This window comes from Talpa occidentalis, unplaced genomic scaffold, assembly GCF_014898055.3.
Source record: "Talpa occidentalis isolate TD23 unplaced genomic scaffold, MPIMG_talOcc4v2.1 talOcc4.2, whole genome shotgun sequence".
NCBI classification, from domain to species: domain Eukaryota; kingdom Metazoa; phylum Chordata; class Mammalia; order Eulipotyphla; family Talpidae; genus Talpa; species Talpa occidentalis.
In genome coordinates, this window is record NW_023602073.1 from 56,131,475 (window position 1) to 56,151,660 (window position 20,186).

At 52.6% G+C, this 20,186-nt stretch overlaps 1 protein-coding gene across 2 annotated transcripts in view; it reads left to right on the forward strand.

Moving 5' to 3' along the window:
- ITPR3 (inositol 1,4,5-trisphosphate receptor type 3) overlaps nucleotides 1-20,186 on the forward strand; it is a 66,259-nt gene that overhangs the window by 12,434 nt on the left and 33,639 nt on the right. For both annotated transcript variants that reach the window (XM_037519532.2, XM_037519533.1), the window contains exons 2-8: nucleotides 3,099-3,169; nucleotides 15,731-15,852; nucleotides 17,416-17,502; nucleotides 18,060-18,218; nucleotides 18,431-18,529; nucleotides 18,819-18,902; nucleotides 19,898-20,044. In XM_037519532.2, coding sequence (XP_037375429.1) covers nucleotides 3,099-3,169; nucleotides 15,731-15,852; nucleotides 17,416-17,502; nucleotides 18,060-18,218; nucleotides 18,431-18,529; nucleotides 18,819-18,902; nucleotides 19,898-20,044 — 769 coding nt within the window. The remainder of the gene's footprint in view (nucleotides 1-3,098; nucleotides 3,170-15,730; nucleotides 15,853-17,415; nucleotides 17,503-18,059; nucleotides 18,219-18,430; nucleotides 18,530-18,818; nucleotides 18,903-19,897; nucleotides 20,045-20,186) is intronic.

Here is a 20,186-nt window from a genome sequence, read left to right on the forward strand (position 1 = left end):
GGGAATAGTCTGGAGGGGGAGGTCAGGGGGCCAATGGGGCCACAGTAACTCATGCAGGTGAGAGCTGAGGGGTGGGTGGTAAGTGATGAGAAGAGGGCAGATTCTGCGCTTGTCTGGGAGACAGGCCACCGCATTTCCTGACAGGTCAGCTCTGAGGGGTGAACGGAAGAGAAGAGTCAGAGATCAGTACAGGCTTTTTTTAAAAGTTTATTTATTTATTTATTTATTCATTCATTCATTCATTCATTCAAGCACTGGGTACAGTCAGAAGCACGGGAGGGTGAGAGAATTCACCAGAGCCAGAGTGGGGAGCAGAGCAGGCAGAAGGACCAAAGTACACTGCTGAGGGGAGCAGCGGGCGGCAGGAGAGGTCTGCGCGCCATGTGGGACCCTCCTCTGGTGGCCGGGGAGCAGCCGGGGATCGAACCAGCGCTGCAGAGGCTGCGGGCAGCTTCGCAACCCAGTGCTCAACCGCTGTGCCACCGGGGAGGCCCAGTACAGGCTTTTGATCTAAGTTGGAAGGATGGAGCCACCATCAGCGGAGGTTGGGAGGATCCAAGAAAGCATTTAGGAGGAATAACAGGAGCTCAGGTTTAAACCGCTGAGTTTGAGAAGGTGGACATCCAAGTGGAGATTAGGTAGGTGGTTAGGCTGGAGTTTGGGGGACAAGGAAGGGCAGGGATGAGTGTTCGGTCACTGGTGAGGTGCAAGTGGTACTTTGAAGCCATTATGAGTGTGGTCAAGATGACAAGGGGCCTGAGCAGATGGAGAGCGAGAGGGCCAAGCACTGAGCCTGTCCAGAGGCCAGGGAGAGGGAGGAGACAGAGGGGTCCTCACGCTGCCCTCTCCTTTCCTGTCACTGGCCGCTGTGAGGCCCCTGCAGCCCCTGCCCCGATGCTGAACAGTCTGACTTCAAAACCCAGCTCTGCTGCTTGCTGGCAGTGTGTCCCTGGACAGAATGTTTAACCTCTTTGTACTCTGGTTCTCCTGCTAGATAATGGAAATAAAAACAAAGTAGATTTAGAAAGATAAGTAACAATATATAATAACATTAGAAATAGAACCCTGCTTGCTATTATAATTACCATTACTGTTACAGGGCAGGGAGAGGGGCACTCCAGACCCCACAAACCTGCCTGCTCTAGATGGGTACTGCCATCCACTGCATCGCATCAACACAAAACATAGGAGACTTTAATGGGAAGGAACTTTAATACAATTAGGAAACAATGCAGAAAAGACAAAGAATATAGTTTCTAAATCAAGCACCCAAAGTTACCCGTCCCCTCGTGGGTAAAAGTCCATCCAAATGGGTTTGGCCCAGAGCAAGGCCCCAAAGCCTGCCACAAGTCTAAAGCATCTTCCAGTGGGGACCCACAGAAAAGGACCAGAAACAACCAGACAAGTCTGGAGGGAAAAGAGCAAAATCAAAATCAAGACAAAAACTGTCATTGTCACCTCCCCACGGGTCTCTCACCCACATCTGTGTCACCCAGGCCACGACCAAAAGGCAAGTGTAATTTCTTCACGTGTCTCTCTGCTCCATGTGCCTCCTCCAGGTCTCCTTCTGGCTCCATCCTGCTTCCTTCCTTCCTCAGTGTCCTCTGCAGCTTCTTCTCCCTGCTCAGCAACACCTTCCTTTTGGGTGGGGCAGGAAACCTGGAAACTCCCCCTTTCCTGGGGACTACCCTGTTACATTACCACTTTGCAGAGGTAGTGCCAAAGGGAAAACACAGGGTTCTTCCTTAAGGATCTCATGGTGTAGACACAGCCAATAATGGTAGTAGTAGGAGATGTGGTGACAGGAGAGGCCAGAACCAGGTTAGTAGGGAGGGAGGGAGAATGGGAGGGAGGGTATTGGCCAAGAAAGGCTTCACTGAGAATGAATGGAGTTCTGGTAGGCCTCTGGCTGGGAGGAGAGCCAGGGTGGGTAGGGCATGAAGGGCATTGCTGGCTGCCAAGACCACCTCTGTTGACATGAGAGCTCCAGGGGCCCTGGGAACAATGGGTGGTTTTAGCATTGCTGGGGCCAGGAAGTGTAAGGCTAGCTAAGGAGTGGGTGGAGGTCGGATCACAAAAGGCCTTGTTAACTAAGCGAAGGAGGGGAGGAGCAGAAGGAGGTTTTGGAATCAGAGCTGTGACTTTAAGCAAATTATTTAACCTTCAAACCCAGTTTCCTTCTCTGTAAAGTGGCACTAATGACTAGTCACTTGTGAGGAAATTGCTGAGAATTCAGAGACAGCAGTTGTGAACTGCTAAGATAGAGCTGGCCTTTGAAATGGTGGGCCATCTTTAACCTTTTTCCTAGAGGGGTGGCACTAAGGAAATTTAAACTCAGAAATGAATGAAGGGATGTATGGGTGGGGAGGTGGATGGATGGATGGCTGCAGGGTGGATGTTGTCCAGGAATTTGGGGTTAGCTCCAGCCATGGTTATAAGGGTTATTTCAATGCCCTAGGGTGTACCAAAGAAGAGAGTATGGAATGGGGCCTGGCTGAGGTTAGGAAGGTGTGAGGTTTGTTGTCCTGTTTTTGAGACCCCCAAATCTGTCCCCTCATTTGGAGTTTCTCATAGGCATCTCTCATCTGTCTGTCTCTCTCTGCCTCTTTTTCTTAGCCTGTTTCTCTTTCTGACTTTGTCTACCTGCCACTTTCTGTCTCCCACCCTTCCTGGCTCTGATGGTCTTTCCCTCCCTATGCCTCTAACTTGATCTCTCCTGGTCCCTTTCTCTCTCCCTCCACTGCCCACTATCCCTTTCAGGTCTGGGTAGCAGGGACTTGAGACTTTGGCAGGAGTTCCTGGCAGTGTGTGACAGCCTAGCCAGCAGCCGACTGCCCAGTTCCAGCTGGGGATGGGGGGTGAGCTGGGTGTGGTTTTGTGCTCTTCCTGGGGCTCTCCCACCCCTAGCCTGAGAGACCTTGCCTTTTAACAGTGGTGCCTGGAAAAGGAACAACTTGATGGTTGCGGTTTGTGAGTGATGGAGAGGTTTATTTGAAGGCCTCCCTGGGGCCCTGGAATTCCCTGGCCTGAGGCGGGGGAGGCCTCTGTAGAGAGATGGGCCGCTTCTTTCCCGCTGACTGAGCTGCCTTGTCCCCCAGGCTGGTGGATGACCGCTGTGTGGTGGAGCCTGCGGCCGGGGACCTGGACAACCCCCCTAAGAAGTTCCGAGGTAAGATGTCTCCTACCACCAACCCTCCTCCCAGGCTCCTGAGTCCTGGACCTGGGACCCACTCATCCAGTCTCTTTCAGCCCTGTGGGCCATGAGACCAGGCTGTCTACAGCCATGCACTGCTGCCTGGGAATCCCCCATGGGCTTGCACCGCAATCCTGGCGTGGACACACCTCTCCCTTCTTTTTCTGGGGGCCACGCCCCACTTCCCAGGGGCACACCCACTTCTGGCCCAGGTCCCACTCTCCTTTGAACTCCTCACCAGCCACAAGGCTTTCTTTGTCTGCGTAACTGGGCGTTTTCTTAAGGAACAGGGGTGGCAAAGAGGATTTCCTCAGGTGTGAGCAGGGCCAGGTATGAGCCCTTTTCTGCACTACAGTCTCCTCATCTGTATGGTGAGAGAATTGGACCCAGTGTCTTCAGGGGCTTCAGGGCCCATCTCCTGACCCTTCTTGTGCTGTCAGCTTCAGGGGTGTAGATGAAGCCTGGCTTCCCTCCTGGCTTCCCTCCGGGACCTCTGTGTCCTCCATGGTCAGTGTGCTCCAGCCCGCCCCGGACCCAAGGCCACTGTGAGAGTGACATGCTGTCCAGCTGTCATTCTGCCCGGGCGGGGTAAGGTGCTCTTGTGGTAATTGCCTGTGAGGCTGAGATGACAGTCAGTCAGATGGCTCCTGGGCGTGGTGGGCAGGGTGGGAGCAGGCAGGAACATGCCAGCCGCTGGCTGCCACTGCGTCTGCCCACGTGCTGCTCCTTTCAGGAGAGATTAGCTGGGATTGTCCTCGAGGGGCATGCTGGGAGGGCATCAGGATTTATGACAGCCCTCCAGCATCTTTGGCTGTCTGCCGGGGCCTTGCCCATCTTCGGCGTGTGGGGGAGATGAAGGGGCTCCTCCCAACCTGCAGAGGGGCCCAGCTGCTGTTCCACTGATTCCATCACACGCCTCTGACTGTTGGGCTTTGCCTGCAGGTCTTGCCCCCGGGTATGTGGGAATGGTTTCTGACTTGGGACTTTCCTCACCATCATATACTCTTCTGCTCCACACTATCGGCCCTCTGCCCCTTACCTCACCCCCTACTCCTCACTCCTCTCTCATTCCCTGCAGCCACACAGGCCTCCCATTTTTCAGCCTTTCTCTCACCTCTGCACTTTGCAGTTGCACTTCCTTCTGCCTGGAAGGTTCTTTCACCAAATATGCATGTGGCTGCACTATCAGGGCTGCGGGGCTCAAATCCTCAGAAGGGGATTTCCTGAATGCCCAATATAAACTCCCCCCCCTCCCTCCCTGTTATCTCTTTCTCAGTAGTAGTAGGAATCTGATGCTATTCCATGCATTTTAAGGATTTGTTTCTCCTCTGTCACCTATAGAATGTCAGGCAGGGATTTCCGGCGGTTTTGCTGACTTTGAACTGCAGTGTCTGCCACAGAGTGGGTGCCTGGCGTAGCTGAGGAATAAGTGCCCGCCTGGGCCCCTCCTCGGCTTCCTCCCGTCACCTCTTCGGGCCTGGCTACTCCAGGTCCTGGAGACGTGACTCACTCAGAGTCCCCAGTTAAGCCACGAAAGCACTGGGCCCAGGCTCTGGGGTTTTCAGGGTGCTCACGTGGGGCCCCTGCTGGAGGCCTAGCTCTGCTCTGGCCACGCCTGCGCCTGTGCCCTGAAGGTTGGGAATGGATCATGACAGGGCTGGGAATAGGAAAGACTTGAAGTTGCTGATGATGAGCCAGGAATAGGAAAGACTTGAAGTTGCTGATGGAGGGGGTGGGCTCTGTTCTCGCCAAGGAATGTAGGGGAATTTTGGGGGAAGAACTTGTCAAGGGAGAGAGAAGAGGGTCTTGAAAGTGGGCTCTGCCTGGACAGATAGGGGACTGGGACCAAGAGGAGCAGGTGTGTGCGTGAGCTGAGGTGTGCAGCCAGCTTGTGGTGTGACAGGTGGTGGCGGGGAGGTGGGTGTGGCCAAGGAAGATTTGCCCTAGGCTTCCAGTAGACTGAGCTGGGGCCAATTTTTGACAACAAAAAAGCCACTTAGTAGAACAAATGCTCCTTTGACTCCTGGCCCTCCTCCTACACACTCCTTCCCACTCCCTCCTTTCTCTTCCTCTCCATTTCCCCAAAGCTTAAGGGTGGGCCTACCCAGGGTCTGAGCTGCCCCATTGTTCTCGGGCCTCCCTGGGCCGGCCAGCTCAGGGAGGTGGAAGAGGGCTTCAGGCTCCTCGCTCTCTCTTCCTTAGCTGGTCTTTGGTGTCTTGGAGAGAGAGGCAGAGGCCCCCCTATACTCCTGATAGCCTTACTTGGACCTGAGGAGAGCCCAGTTCTGGGATAGAATCAGGTCTTCTTGACAAGCCCTTGGCAGGTGCTTGTGGGAACATTCGAGCTGGGGATGAACAGACTCCAACCTTTATAGCTGTTTTTTTTTAAAGATTTATTTATTTTTGCATACAAGAACTGGGGTGTAGGCCAGATGGGTGGGGGTGAGAAGATTCTCCAGAGACAGAGTGGGAAGTAGAACACAGGCAGATCTCCTGAAATACACTGCTGAGGGGAGTCAGGAGAGGTCTGCTGTGCCATGTGTGGGTTAGCTCCCTGGCTGGGGATTGAACTTAGGCAGTTGCGGTGATAGAGCTGAGACTTAACCCCTAGGCCACCAGAGAGGCCCTCCAACCTCTTGAGTTAAAGCCCAGAGGAGAGGAAAGTGGAGCTTGGCCTCAAACCTGGGGTCCTATCTGTCACTGTTCATCTCTCTCCCACAAAACCCCTCACCCTGGAGGGAGCTCCCAGCAGGGCACAAGGTGGGTCATAGCAGGCATTTTAGGAGTTGGGTAGAGGATGTCAGAGATGACTGTGTCCTGAGGCCCCCACAAGTGCTATCTTGGGGGTGCTCAGCCATTGCTGGGAACTGTGCTCTCTTCCCCCTCTCTCCCCACAGTCCACCACCTGGCAAAGCCCCACGAAGCACCCACCTGCCTTCATCAGACTCTCCTTGGCTTATTTGTGGTTTCAGCTCCAGCTACTTCCTTGAGCCTAGCCCAAGTCCCAGCATGTTCTGGGAATTCTTTCCAGAGTCTGCAGAGCCCTTGGAGGCCCAGGCTGCTAGTGCCGCAGTGTGTAGGGCACCCCATACCAGCTCAGTCTCCCTGACCCTTGCTTTGCTGTAGGGTTTTGTGGTCATGGCTGCTCTGTGTTCTGTGCTGCTTCCTTCCTCCCCACGCCCCAGCCAGCCTTATGCTGATGTCCATCCTCCAAACCTAGTTTGTTGCTATTTTCATTAAGATGTATTTCAACTCTGTGCAAAAGAGAAAAATAACATATCCTTGTACCCACTCCTGAGCTCTGTCAAATCCTTTTTGCTATGTTTATTTCTTATATTTTTATTTTTTAAAGAGATACCATCTTATGCCTGAAGGTGAAGCCCCCTGTCTTCTCCTGGCTCCTTCCCCCATTCCCAGAAGTAAACTCATCAGAAATTGGTGGGCATCATTCACTGCCTGTCTTTATGCCTTTGCCATTAAGATAGAGGGATATAGCCATATAGGGTATTAGTTTCCATTTTAAAACCCCATATATTAAAGGTAGCCTTTGTATTTTCCTTTTTCTGCACTGTTTTTTTTTTTTTTAAGATTTATTTATTTATGCCAACAAGAGCTGGGGTACAGGCCAGAGATGTGGGGGGGGGTGGGTGAGAGGATCCACCACAGACAGAGTGGGGAACAGAACAGGCAGACTAACTGAAATACACTGTTGAGGGGAGCAGCAGGCGAGACAGGAGAGGTCTGCTGTGCCATGTGGGTTGCTCCCTGGCTGGCCCGAGATTGAATTTGTGCTGCAAAGGTGGCAGGGATTGAACATGTGCTGCAGAGATGGCAGATTGCTTCATAGAGTGGTGCTTAATCCCTTGCGCCACTAGGGATGCCCTTTCTGCACAGTTTTGAGATCAGTCCACATTCATCTGTTTAACTGCTATGGAATATTCCCTTGGGTGAGCAAGCCCACAGTCCCTTTATCGGTTCTCTTATGGCTGGACATTTAGCTCATTTCCGGTTTTGGCAATTGCCAACACTGCCCTGGGAGCACTCTCGGACGTGTCTCCCAGGCTCGTGTGCAGGGGTCTCTTGGGGAGAATCCTGGGTGGGAGGAAGCTCTTCTGCACCTTCTTGGGGTTGTGCACCCTCATCCCCCCATCCTGTGGGTGCGCCCCCACCCCAACCTTGCTCCGCGCCCATCCTTGACACACTCAGCTTTGTCCCACTTAAATTTCTTCCAGCCTGCTGGGTATGAAATGGCATCTCACTGTGGTTTTAATTTGCATTCCTCTGACGACTAGTGAGATGGAGCATCTTTTTGTGTTTATTTGCCACTTAAAATTTTCCTTTTTTTTCCTGTTCGTAAAAGTAATACAAACACTTGCTCCGACATCAAGAAGAAAGCAACAGCGCCCCCATTGCATCCTCTCTCACCTCCTGTCTCCTTTCCAGGGGCAATTGCATTAGAAAATCTGACGAGGTAATTTATTCATACAGTTAAAACATCAAAACACTGTGTAAATACACAAAGTCTGCTCCCCCCTGTCCTCCTCATTGTCCCCCCAGGGCGCCACTGTCTTTAGTTTCTTCCACATCCTCCAGTCGTTCTTTATGCAAATACAAGCATATATTCATATTTCCTCCCTTTTCTTACAGAGGGGTAGCATCCTGTCTTCTGTTCTTTGCTGTTTATAAATCTTTCTGTGGATAGATCTTACTGAAGATAGTTCCATGTTACTAGGTAGAAATCCTGAACTTCGGCCTCCCTGGTGGCCTAGAGGTTAAGTCTCAGCTCTAGCACTGCGACTACCTGAGTTCGAACCTCAGCCAGGGAGGTTACCCACATGGAGCAGCAGACCTCTCCTGTCTTGCCCTCTGTCCCCTCAGCAGTGTATTTCGGTAGATTTGCTTGTTCTACTCCCCACTCTGTCTATGGTGAATCTTCTCACCCCACCCCACATTCTGGCCTACACTCCAGTTCGTCTACTCAGTTCTTCTGTGATTTATAAATAAATAAATCTTAAGATTTTATTTATTTATTTGTTTGTTTGTTTGTTTGTTTATTTATACAAGAACTGGGGTGTAGGCCAGAGGTGTGGGGGGAGGATGAGAGGATTAACCAGAGATAAAGTGGGGAGCAGGACAGGCAGATTGACTGAAATACACTGCTGAGGGGAGCAGCGGGTGAGTCAGGAGAGGTCTGCTGCACCATGTGGGTAGCTCCCTGGCTGGGGAAGGAACTCAAGCTGCAGTGGCTGCGGATAGCTTCGTAGTGCTGAGACTTAACCCCTTGCGCCACCAGGGAGGCCCCATGGTAATCATTTTAAATGCACAATTCAGTGGCACATTCTAATTGTCATGCAGCCAACATTTTTTAATTCATTTTGCTTCTTTCGTTATTCTTCCTGTAAAGCTGAAACTCTACACCCATTAAACGATAATTCTCCATTCCCCCAGTCCAGCCCCAGGCGGTCATCCTTCTACTTTCTCTCTCTATGAATTTGATTATTCCTAGCCCCAAGAAAGAGTGGAATCTTCCAGTATTTATTCTTTGGTGCCTGGCTTTTTCACTTACAAAATGGCTTCAAGGTTTACCCATGTGGTAGCATGTCTCTGGATTTCTGACCCTTCTGCTTGCAGCTACAGAGCATTCTATTATGCGGCTGTGTTATAATTTCTTTAACTGGCTCCCTCTGATGGTCATGTGGGCTGTTTCCAACCTTTTATTACTCCTGATCCAGCTGCGGCAAAGACTGTTGTCCTTCGTCATTCCGTCCCAGTGAGGTGTGCCCTTGGAATCAATGACGAGCAGTGACATTGCTGAGTCAAAGGACGGGAGGACCTGTGATTCCCATCAAGACTGCCCATCACTCCCCACTGGGCTGCAATGCAGTAAGAGAAGGAACCAGATGCCGCAAGAGAGAACAAACCCACAGACACTGGAATCAGATGTGATTCCAGCACCGTAATAAGAGGAAGAAATCCCTTTGAACTTTTCCCATTGTTTCTTCTGCTAGCACCATCTCTGCAAAGGGTTTTGCTTAGCTGACTTAGCAGACTTGGCTCACTCCTCCCCCATCCTCCTAACAGCATCCTGTTGCTGTTATAGATTTGCCATGGTCACCTTTATAAACCTAAGTGTCACAGTTACACCTTTTTTTTTTAATTCTCCTGAACAGGATTTTTTTTTAGATTTATTTATTTATGCATACAAGAAGTGGGGTGTAAACCAGAGATGTGGGGGGTGAGAGGATTCATCAGAGAGAGTGGGGAGCAGAACAGGCAGGTGGACTGAAGCACACTGCCGAGGGGAGAAGCGGGCGAGGCAGGAGAAGTCTGCTGTGCCATGTGGGTAGCTCCCTGGCCGACCCGGGAATGGAACTTGTGCTGCAGTGGCTGGTGGCAGCTTGACAGCGCTGTCCCTAAACCCTGCACCACCAGAGAGGTCCACAGTTACACCTTTATTCTCATTCTGTCAGCTCTTCCAGCACTCTGCCACATGTCTGCTGCCACCACGACCATGCACGCTTTTATTTTTCATTATCAAGACTGAATAAGGGCCTCCCTGGTGGCGCAGCAGGTTGAGTGTTGTGCTGTGAAGCTGTCCTCAGCCTCTGCAGTACGGGTTCGATCCCCACTGGCTGGCGAGAATCCCACATGGTGTGGCAGACCTCTCCTGTCTCGTCCGCTGCTCCCCTCAGCAGTGTATTTCGGTCCTCTGCCTGTTCTGTTCCCCGCTCTGTCTCCGGTCTATCCTCTCACCCTACTGCGCCTCTGGCCTGTACCCCAGCTCTTGTATAAAAATAAATAGATCTTTAAAAAAAAAAAAAAGATAGCATAAGCTAGCACTATGCCAAGCCTGAGCCATAGTGTTAAGGCTTTAAAAAAACAAAACAAAACAAAACAAAAAAACCACTGAATAAGCTCTATATCCTCTTCTGTAACCACAATGGAGTGTTCGATATTTTGTTCAATGGGTCGAGTGTCAATGTTGATAGCAATTAAAAGTAAATGTTTACATTATTTATACAGAGCTTATATATTATTGTGATTGTAGAGCTGTATTTCCTGTGCTCTGTTCTTATATCCAGTTCTCTGCACTGCTGCTTTTCTTTTTCTTTTTTTAAGATTTATTTTTATTTATGCATACAAGAACTAGGATGTAGGCCAGAGGTGCTGGGGCAGGGGGGCGGTGAGAGGATTCACCAGAGACAGAATGGGGAGCAGAACAGGCAGATTTACTGAAATACACTGCTGAGGGGAGCAGCGGGTGAGACGGGAGAGGTCTGCTGTGCCTTTTGAGGTCTGCTGTGCCAGTTCTGCTCCCTGGCCAGGACGGAACTCACGCAGCAGTGGCTGGTGACAGCTTGATAGCGCTGAGGCTTTAACCCCTGAGCCACCAGGGAGGCCCCTGCACTGCTGCTTTACAACCTTGGTTGATCACAAAACTATTGGGTGTTCATGGTGCCTTTAAAATGATTTTTTCCAGGCCTTACCCTAGACCTGCTGAGATTTATGGGGGACCTGAGAGTTTGTACTTTTTAAAGCTCCCCCGACTCTTGGTGATTCTATATAGTGGCAGTGGTTTTTGGAGTGTTACACATCTTCACTGGTTTCAGGATTTTATTGCATAAATGAATATCCTCTTATCTGCAGCCTCACAGGCTCTGTGCTCCCCTAGCCCTCAGGTATATGTCCTCAGCACACACAGTTCTTACTGTATGAACCCACCCTGCAGACTTTTCTCTTGGCCGTCGCTGCTTCTGATTGGACCGGTCTCCTGGATACCTGTCCATCCTTCCTCTTCCCTGCCCTTTTACCCTGTGGTTTGGTGAGAAGGAAGGTTCTGGCCCCTTCTGGGGCTCTGCCAGGGCTGGCTGCCTTTGGACAAAGAGCACAGCTCAGTAAAAGCATGGAGCTGTGCATAGGGATTGGCCACAAACATTTCAGAGGGCTCAAGTCATTTATTTATTCAACAAGTGTTTTCTGATGTCTATTGTGGGCAAGTCTGTGAGGGAGGATTTATGTGAGAGAAAAAGATTTAACAAGTTCCAGGTAGTAACTTTCCCAGAAAGACTTAGAGGGATTGGGAGCGGGGAGGGAGCACTTCTGTCTTCATGCCTCTCCTGGGATGCTCCAGGGCAACGTGTGTTATTCGAACACAATTTCTGACCCATTAGTGAGTTATAAAGTCACTTTAATGTAGCTCCACCACCCTTTAAAGCATTGGATAGGATAGAATTAGAATGCATCAGCCATAGTGAGAGCTGTTATGGTTTCATTAATTTTTTCTTCAGCTCTGTCTAGTCTCCTGTTAAATATGTTCAATGAGTTTTAAATTTGGTTATGGAGATTATTTTTTTTTTATTTCTAGAAATTCCATTTGGTTCTTTTTCACTCTGCTGTGTCACTTTTTTTTTTTTTTATATAGTTTCCTGTTCTCCGTAGGGCTCTGCAAGCTTTTCTCATATTGATTTAAGCACACAGAGTAGGCATATCTGTGTTGCTGATGATGTCTGTGTCTGCAGTCTGTCTGAAGTCTCCTCACGTCCGATGCCAGTGTCTGTCTGTGAGTTTGTTCTCTTTCACGGCATCTTGTTCCCAAGAGTTCCTGGTTATCTTTGTATACTGGTTATTGCATTTGAAAATTTTGGTATGCGTGACTGCGGATGAGGATAAAGGTAGCTTCCTGCAGAGAGATTTTGAGGGCACCTCCTATCCAAAAGTGCCTGAAGCCAAACTTCAGTTTGGGGGTTTCTTGCACTGGCTGGGGGGTTCCAGCGGGCTTGAGTTCCTGGAAGGACTCTTCTACTCTGGGTGTAGCCCTTGCCTGGGGGTGGGATAGCCCTTTGGGGCTCCAGGTAATGAGGGGAGGGTCTCCTGCTGCACTCCCCACCTTCCATGACCTGGGCTTGGATTTGTGCCCATGTTACCTGGTGAAGCTGTCCAAATAAAGGCTCGTGTTTTCTGGAATCAGCAATACCCTCGGGGAGAAAGTAACTTGGGTGTTTCTCTATCTCCCTGGTTCCCTTTTGATCTCCTGTTCTGGCCGGATGATTCCGCGCCGTCTTGTCAGTTCTTGAAGAAGTCTTAGAGTAACATGCATTTGAAATATCCGATTGTTTTAGTTCTTTTCTGGTTGGCTTGGTCCAGAGTGGATTACAACCACATTCTCAGTCCTATGGGACCCAGCACCTGCCCATCATTACCAGGCACTGAAGTTTCTGTTTCATGAGGGGTGACCCAAAAGTGCGTTTCCTAGGTGAGTCAGGTTAGAGAAGCCTCAGTCTCTGCTCTTGGGGTAACATGCTCAGTCTCTGCTCTTGGGGTGACATGGGGCGGCACCACCTCTTTCCTCCTTTTCTCTTGTCTGGATTGGGAGTCGGGGGTGGTGGAGGGCCGTGGGGAGGCCTATGGGATGGTGGCCTCCCTGCCCTCCCTTGGCTTCCAAGCTCAGGCTCAGGCCCCAGCTGACTTCACTCCTGGGGCAGCTCCCCTGGGCTGACTGGACCCTCACTGCCTCCCTCCTGTCTCCTGTCCTGCCCGCCTCCCCTCCACTGCAGTACCTCACCCCTTTCCTCCCTTCAAGGCTAGAGTCAGACCTGCCCTCCCTTAACCCCCACCAACATTCTTCCAGGGAGGGTTTCTAGATGCCTGTATTCTTTCGGCTGACAGCTGCTGAGCGGGTTAGAGGAGAATGCCACAGGGATGAGCTCCAGTCAGCCCTGCCTGCCTGCCCCTCACAGTCTGTGAGTGTGGAAAAAAGGAAGCAGATCACCTTGTTGGACCCAGGGACCACCTCACCCAAACTTTTTTATTTTCTTATATCATTGTTTTCCCCTCAGGTATAACTCCTGTAGTTATTTTTTTAAATTATTTTTTTTTTAAAGATTCATTTATTTATGCACTCAAGAACTGGGGTACAGGCCAGAGATGCAGGGCGTGAGAGGATTCACCAGAGACAGAGTGGGGAACAGAACAGGTGGATTGACTGAAATACACAGCTGAGGGGAGCAGCGGGTGAGGCATCTGAGAGGTCTGCTGCGCCATGTGGTTGCTCCCTGGCCGGCTGGGGATCGAAATCGTGCTGTGGATCGAAATCGTGCTGTAGTGGTTGCAAACAGCCTTTGTAGTGCTGATGCGTAACTCCTTGTGCCACTAGGGAGGCCCCTAGCCCCTGTAGTTGTCCCATCATGTAGCACCCATGATCCATCACCACATTCCCTTGTGCTTTTCCCCCTCCTGTTTTGACCCCTCTCCCTCCCCCACCCCTGCTGTATGCCTCAGATCTACGGTCAGCTTGCTAGTTTTATCTTTTTCCTGACCCTTTGTTCAGTTTTCCAGTGTTTCACCTATATGTGAACCCATTCTATATTTTTCTTTTCCCTTCTGGCGAAGTTAGCTTAGCATAATCCCTTCCAGCGCTATCTGTGTTGCTGCAAATGGCATGAGTTTGTCTTTTATGATCCCAGAGCCCCTTTTAATATTATGAAGTGGCATCATAAGTCAGACCGTCTATCCACATCTAGATTATTTAATATGAAATGGGGGCGGTCCAGGGCCAGCGTAACAGTGGAGAAACAAAGGGAAAGCAATTTATGCTAAAGACATATGTGTTTTAGAAGTAAATGTGGGCACAACTAGAAGCCGTCAGTTTGCCTCTGAATCATGAAAGCAGCAGCCCCCAAATGCAGGCGTTTGTGAGCAATGTATTTTCTGAAACAGTAAAAAACACCTCGTAAAGTTTAAACACAAGGACAATCTTCCCTCAGTTTATAGTGAAGTTGCATTCCTGGAAAATTCAGAGTTTGCTAGACCATAAAAAATAGTTTGTGTTTCTTTGTGCTGCTCGGACCCCAGCACTGCCTGAAGCCTTCTGCCTGACAGTGAGCAGGCGTCCCCAGGACAGTCTTTATGGTGCAGGAGTCCAGCGTCCCTGCCCAGCCCACTAAATGCCAGCTGTGACCTCAATCTTTGGGATGACCAAAATTGCCCACCCCCCATTTCCAAAGTGCCCAGCTCCAGTGGGAAACCACGCCTCTAACAAGGCAGTGAGATTGATGTGGTGACCAGGGATGGGGTGGGGAAGCATTGGGGTGTCCAGTCCAGCCTGAAGGAGCAGGAAGACTTTCTGGAGGGGTGTTACCCCGGCTTCTTCTTGAGAACTGAGCAGAACCCCTTAAAGACATACTCTCTTCAATGAACTGAGTGCTTATTTCCAGAAGGGACGCCCCCTCACGCTGGGGAGCCAGGGTGGGCTAGGTGGGCTGCCCGGGGTGGCTCCATGTACTTTTGGAATTGCCATTTCCCCTCCCTTCAAGGAACTTCTGTCTTCCCTGAATTCTGACTCACTCAGCTTCTCCTCTTGATGGGAGGGGCCTCTGTCTCCTCAGAGGCCAGAAGGAAAATCCAGGTTTGCGCCTGGTTCTCCAGGGCTGGGTGGCTAGCTTTGGCTGGAGCAGGAAGATAGCTCTCCTTTTAGAGGGAAGAGGAAGGGCCTGAAAGAGGGGAGACCCCTTCTCAGTGCTCTGCTCCCCTAGGTCCCCCATATAACCATTGCTCTCCTGTGTCCCATGCTGCTGGAGCGCGGTGCAGACCTGGCGTGGCACTGCTGCAGCACAGGGTCCCAGTGGCTGCAAGTCCACCCATTGATTCCCTCTGTAAACAGGGAACTCACTCCTCACAGCACAGCCCCGGCTGTTGTTAAACAGACCCAGTAGCCGTGGTGGCATTTCACCATGAATGGGATCTTCCAGCTCGTGCCTCCTTTTGATAAGAAGTAAAATCTGACACTCCTTTGGCTTTACAGAAATCGTTGGTGTCTTGTTTATTTTCCAAAATGAAAATTGTAATCATCAGCCTATTTTTGGAATTTTGATTGGCCTTGTCTTAGGTCGAGTTTCTTGGAAGCAGAACATGTAATGGGGAGAATTATTGAAGAGAAGTCTTAGGGCAGAGTGGGGGAGACTCGCTCAACCAGGGCAGGTGAAGAGCTGAGCAAGGAGGCAGTTTCAGGGAAGAGAAGCTTCAGCCTGATGCCCCAGGGGCTGGGGAGTGACCAGCCTGCAGTGTCCTCCAGAGGCCGGGCTGGGACAGGCATGCGTCAGCCCCTGGATGGTGGCCACTCAGGGGGGAGTAAGGGTTGTAGCTTCCCAGGCACTGTGATGGCAGGTGGCCAGAGAAGGATGTGGGTGTGAATTGCCAGCCAGGGATATCCACAAAAACTGGGCACAGACAGAGGGTGGGGGTCGCCAGCCTTTGATAAAGCTCCTGTGGGGAAGAGGGAAGAGGGCGTGTGTCTACCTCCTAGGAGAGAGCCTGCTCTCAGACCTGCTTCTGGACTCTCCGTTTTGCTGAGCATAATCCAGGATGCTGCTAGGCTTTTCCAACCACTTCCCATCTAGCCTGACTAGGAAGAGGAAGGGAGGGGAGGAGGAGAGAGAAAGGCGGGGGGCTTGGGGGCAGGGCTGCAGGCTGGGGTTTTCTCCAGGCTCTCCTGAGCTCCAGATGAACTGATCCCCCTCCTTTTTGCCTGCTCTACCATAGACTGCCTCTTCAAGGTGTGCCCCATGAACCGTTACTCAGCTCAGAAGCAGTACTGGAAGGCCAAGCAGACCAAACAGGACAAGGAGAAGATCGCCGATGTGGTTCTGCTGCAGAAGCTGCAGGTGTGTGTGTGTGTGTGTGTGTGTGTGTGTGTTGGGGGAGTAGAGCACCCTCCCAAGCACCCAGGCTGGCACAAGCGATGCCAGGGCAGATAGCTCAGTGAGTGGAATGTGGACTGGATTTCAGCTCCCACCAGCCCTTCAGCTGGACACCATGGTGCAGTGAACAACCTGGACAGCTGTACATGGAGTTACCAGTGACTCCAGGGAATCTAGTTTGAGAACTAGCCTTAACCTTTCTCCTAGTTTTATAGAGTTGGAGCTCAGGGTCCTTAGATGGGACGGGGCTGTCTGTGGTCATCCTGTGGGTTTATAATAGGGTCTAAATGGCCCCCAGGTCTCTGACCCACCTTGGGTTCCTTGGATACATGGACAGTACAGTACGGGGGCCTGGCGGTGACTCGTGGGCTCTCTGTGGCTGTGGCTCAGCTCACATCTTGGCAGTCCTCTCTGGACAGAGCTCAGGGCCCCGAGCCCAGCCCTCCTGGAGAAGAGTGGGAGGCTCTGGCTGTGGTCAGCAATTTTGCAGCCTGCTTCTGCGACCTCCCCCATCACGCAGACTTTGCTTTCCTTTTTCCTGGCCCTGAGGAGTGGGTGTGAGGTGAGAAGCGTGGGCTCCCCCATAGCTGTGGCCAGGGCTGAAAAGAGGAGGCGGGGCTGGGCTGCTGAGCTCATCATCCCTGCTCTCTTCCTGGACTGGGGACTGTCACAGGCCCCCTTCCTGCTGCCGACACAGGCAGAGGCTGAGCTGGGATCTGGCCTGGTCTGCGCAGTCACACAGGCAGATGTACTCAGACCGCACTTGGTCACTGCAGCACGCTGTATGTTTGTGGAAAGTCACATGGTAAACGGCAAGACTTGCCAGCAGCCATCCTCAGCCTGGCCTTGGTCATGAGATCTGGGGCAGGGGACTGAGGAGAAGAAAGGAGCAAAGGGACCATTGCTCAGAGGGTGCCAATCTGATGCAGGAGACAGAGCCTCTCCTCAGGCAGCTTCCTGTCTAATGAAACAGAAGTGCTTAAAAAGGTGCTCTTGGTGAGGTGCAGACCAGATCCTTGAGGCTACTTGAGTGACATCAGGGTTGCATGTGGCCAGTCAGAGAAAGCCCCCTGGAGGCAGTGGACTAGGGGCCCACAGTTTTGGGAGGGGGTCACAAGGAGTGGGTGGAAGAGGAGGAGGAAATTGCACCAAGCATGCTTGGGCCTGGCACCAGAGGGGCCATCAGGAGCCCGTGAGGCGGGGGTCGGGAGGCACAGCTTAGGTTGTCTGCTGAGGGTGTGGAGGGCATGGGTGCTCAAGGGCTTGCTGGTATGCCCCCTCCAGGGGGAGGTGTGGGGGGCAGGGAGGAGGAATTTGGTTCCCCGGCTGCCTCTACACTCTGAGCCTCGGTCCCTCCTCCAGAGTAGGAAGGAACGGGCCAGCTGGCCCATGAGGTCACTGTGGGTGCAGTGCCAGGAGCTGTGTGTCTGTGTGTGTGTGCGCGCACGCGCGCAGGTGTGTGTGCAGGTGAGGTGTGTCCCTCCAGGGCCAGGCCTCTCACCTCTGTGCGTGTGCATGTGTGTGCAGCATGCGGCCCAGATGGAGCAGAAGCAGAACGACACGGAGAACAAGAAGGTGCACGGGGACGTGGTGAAGTATGGCAGTGTGATCCAGGTGAGACCTGCTGCGGGTCCCGGAAGGACTGGGTTGGGGTGCGGCGTCCAGCTGGCGTGCCCTGGGGGGGCGGTTTGTGTCCTCAGTGGGTTACTCTAGGACGTCTCTGTGATTGCACACCTGTGTGTGTCCTCGGCCAGGTGGCCTGAGCAGCTGTGTCCACTGGTGTGTTTTTGGCACAGTGGTCACCAGCTGTTTTGGGGTTCAAACCTTGGCTCTGTGACTTTGGGTAAGTTACTTAAATTCCTGACGCCTCCGTTTCCCATCTGCCAAGTCAGGCAGTGATGGTGCTTCCCAATTGGTTGTTGTAAGTGCTGTGAGGTACAGCGTGTATTTAGAACAGTGCTGGTTCTGTTTTGGGGTCACCTGGGCACCCCGCTGGTGTGTATGTTTGTGTGATCATGTGTGTGGCTGCATGAGTCTCAGTTGGTGTTTGTGTCTGTCTGACACTGTATGTGCATCAAGCTGTGACCAAGCAGCCCCCGCGGTCTCCCCCGCCTCAATGGGCAGGCCTCCTGGGGCCCGGAGACCTCACCCGCGCCCTGCCTGTCCCCCAGCTCCTGCACATGAAAAGCAACAAGTACCTGACAGTGAACAAGCGGCTGCCGGCCCTGCTGGAGAAGAACGCCATGCGGGTGACCCTGGATGCCACGGGCAACGAGGGCTCCTGGCTCTTCATCCAGCCCTTCTGGAAGCTGCGGAGCAATGGGGACAATGTGAGGGCAGGGCTGGCAGGGCCGGACAGGTGGGGATGGGGGCTGATGGAGGGTGCAGGCCATAGTTCTGAGGGACTGCTGAAGAGGTGGATGTGGGTGAGGGGATGGCCTGGGTAAGGTCAAGCCCATTTCTTAGACAGGACACCTGAGATCAGAGGAGACCTAGAGACCTGGCCTTTCCCACCCTCACCCCGTTGCACCTGTCTCCACAGGTGGTTGTGGGGGACAAGGTGATCCTGAACCCCGTCAACGCCGGGCAGCCTCTGCATGCCAGCAATTACGAGCTCAGTGACAACGTGGGCTGCAAGGAGGTAAGGGCTTGCAGTGGAGAGGTGTCCACACGCCCCTGAGGACACCATTTTCTCCCCACCAGTTTCATCTGGATGAATAGGGCTTCGCTGCTCCCCCACCTCTCCCATCTGCACCCATTGTCCATCCCATAAGCTGGTGGCCCCTGGGCAGGTCTAGGGACACTGACTGGGAGGAGACACCCCCTTGTTGTGCTCTAGGGGCCTGGTTCTCCCCTCCCCGGGCCCCAGCATTGTGTGCCCCCCATTGTTGGGGGTCTACCTGGCATCATGTGTCTCTGCCCTTCCTCAGGTCAACTCCGTGAACTGCAACACTAGCTGGAAGATCAACCTGTTCATGCAGTTCCGAGACCACCTGGAGGAGGTGTTGAAAGGGGTAAGAACTGGAGCCCCCCACCCGGCCACCTGCCTACTGGTGCAGCCCTCCTCCCACCAGCTCCTCGTCCTGCCTTCCCCCTCCGACCATGCACCCAGCTCTGCTCCCAGTCTGGCCTGCCCCTCCCCGCGCCCCTTCTCGCTGCTCCCAGCCTGTGTTGCAGTTGGGAGTGTTTTTGGTGGATCTGTCATGGTTCCGATGTTAGATTCCAGGCAACTTGGAAGTAAGACTTGAGTGTGCAAAGCCCACCCTGATTTTGCTCCAGCCAGGCACTGCCTGGTGCAGAAGTCCCTAGGCTCTGTCATAGTAACGAACTCAATCTGCATATATTCACGCACACGCGTTGGTTCTGCTGATGTTGGCTGAGTCCTTGGTGTTCAGCGCAGTGTAGAGAGGACAGCTGGTGCTGCGGGTGATGGGCCCAGGAGCAGCAGCCGTGCATGAGAGCCCACTGGGGACAGACCCCACCAGGGCAGGCATGATGGAGAATGAGGTTAGGTGTGGTGTAGGCGTGGCAGACATGGACTCATGTCCCATTTGACACGGACCACGTGACCTTGGCAGGACACATACCTTGTCTGTGCCCGAGTTGGTCCACCTGTAAAATGGGGATATTGATGCCTGTGCCCGGAGGGCTGGTTTGAAGGTAAGTGGGGAAGCTCTTGGAGGGCTGGCTCAGTGGCTGGCATGCAGTAAGCGTGCAGAGTTACTTCCTGACTCAAATGCTAATCCTCTGACATGTGCAAGGAGATCAGAGCTTCCCCATGTTACAGAAGGACTATGTTAAGGGACTTATCCCAAGACACGCAACCTGTAAGGGCAGAGCCAGGATCCAAACTTGGCCTCTGAATCTAAGGCCACAGAGATGGAGAGGCCGTGGTCCACGCACTCCACCTGCCCCCATCTTGGGGGGGAACAAAAGAAATGGGCTGCACTGCACTGAAGTGGAGCGGTGGGTCTCTGTCTATCCTGAGCCTGTGCCCCACTGCCTGCAGGGGGACGTGGTGCGACTGTTCCACGCGGAGCAGGAGAAGTTCCTGACGTGCGACGAGTACAAAGCCAAGCTGCAGGTGTTTCTGCGCACCACGCTGCGCCAGTCCGCCACCTCGGCCACCAGCTCCAACGCCCTCTGGGAGGTGGAGGTCAGAGCCTACTTCCCGCATCCAGGACCCAGCCCTTTACTCCAGGCTGGGCCACCCCTCCCTCTTCCCGTATCCCTCTGGAGGGGGTGGAAGGTTGACCCCTGTGTCTCCTCTAAGCCCCTTCAGAGCCAAGGAGGGTCCA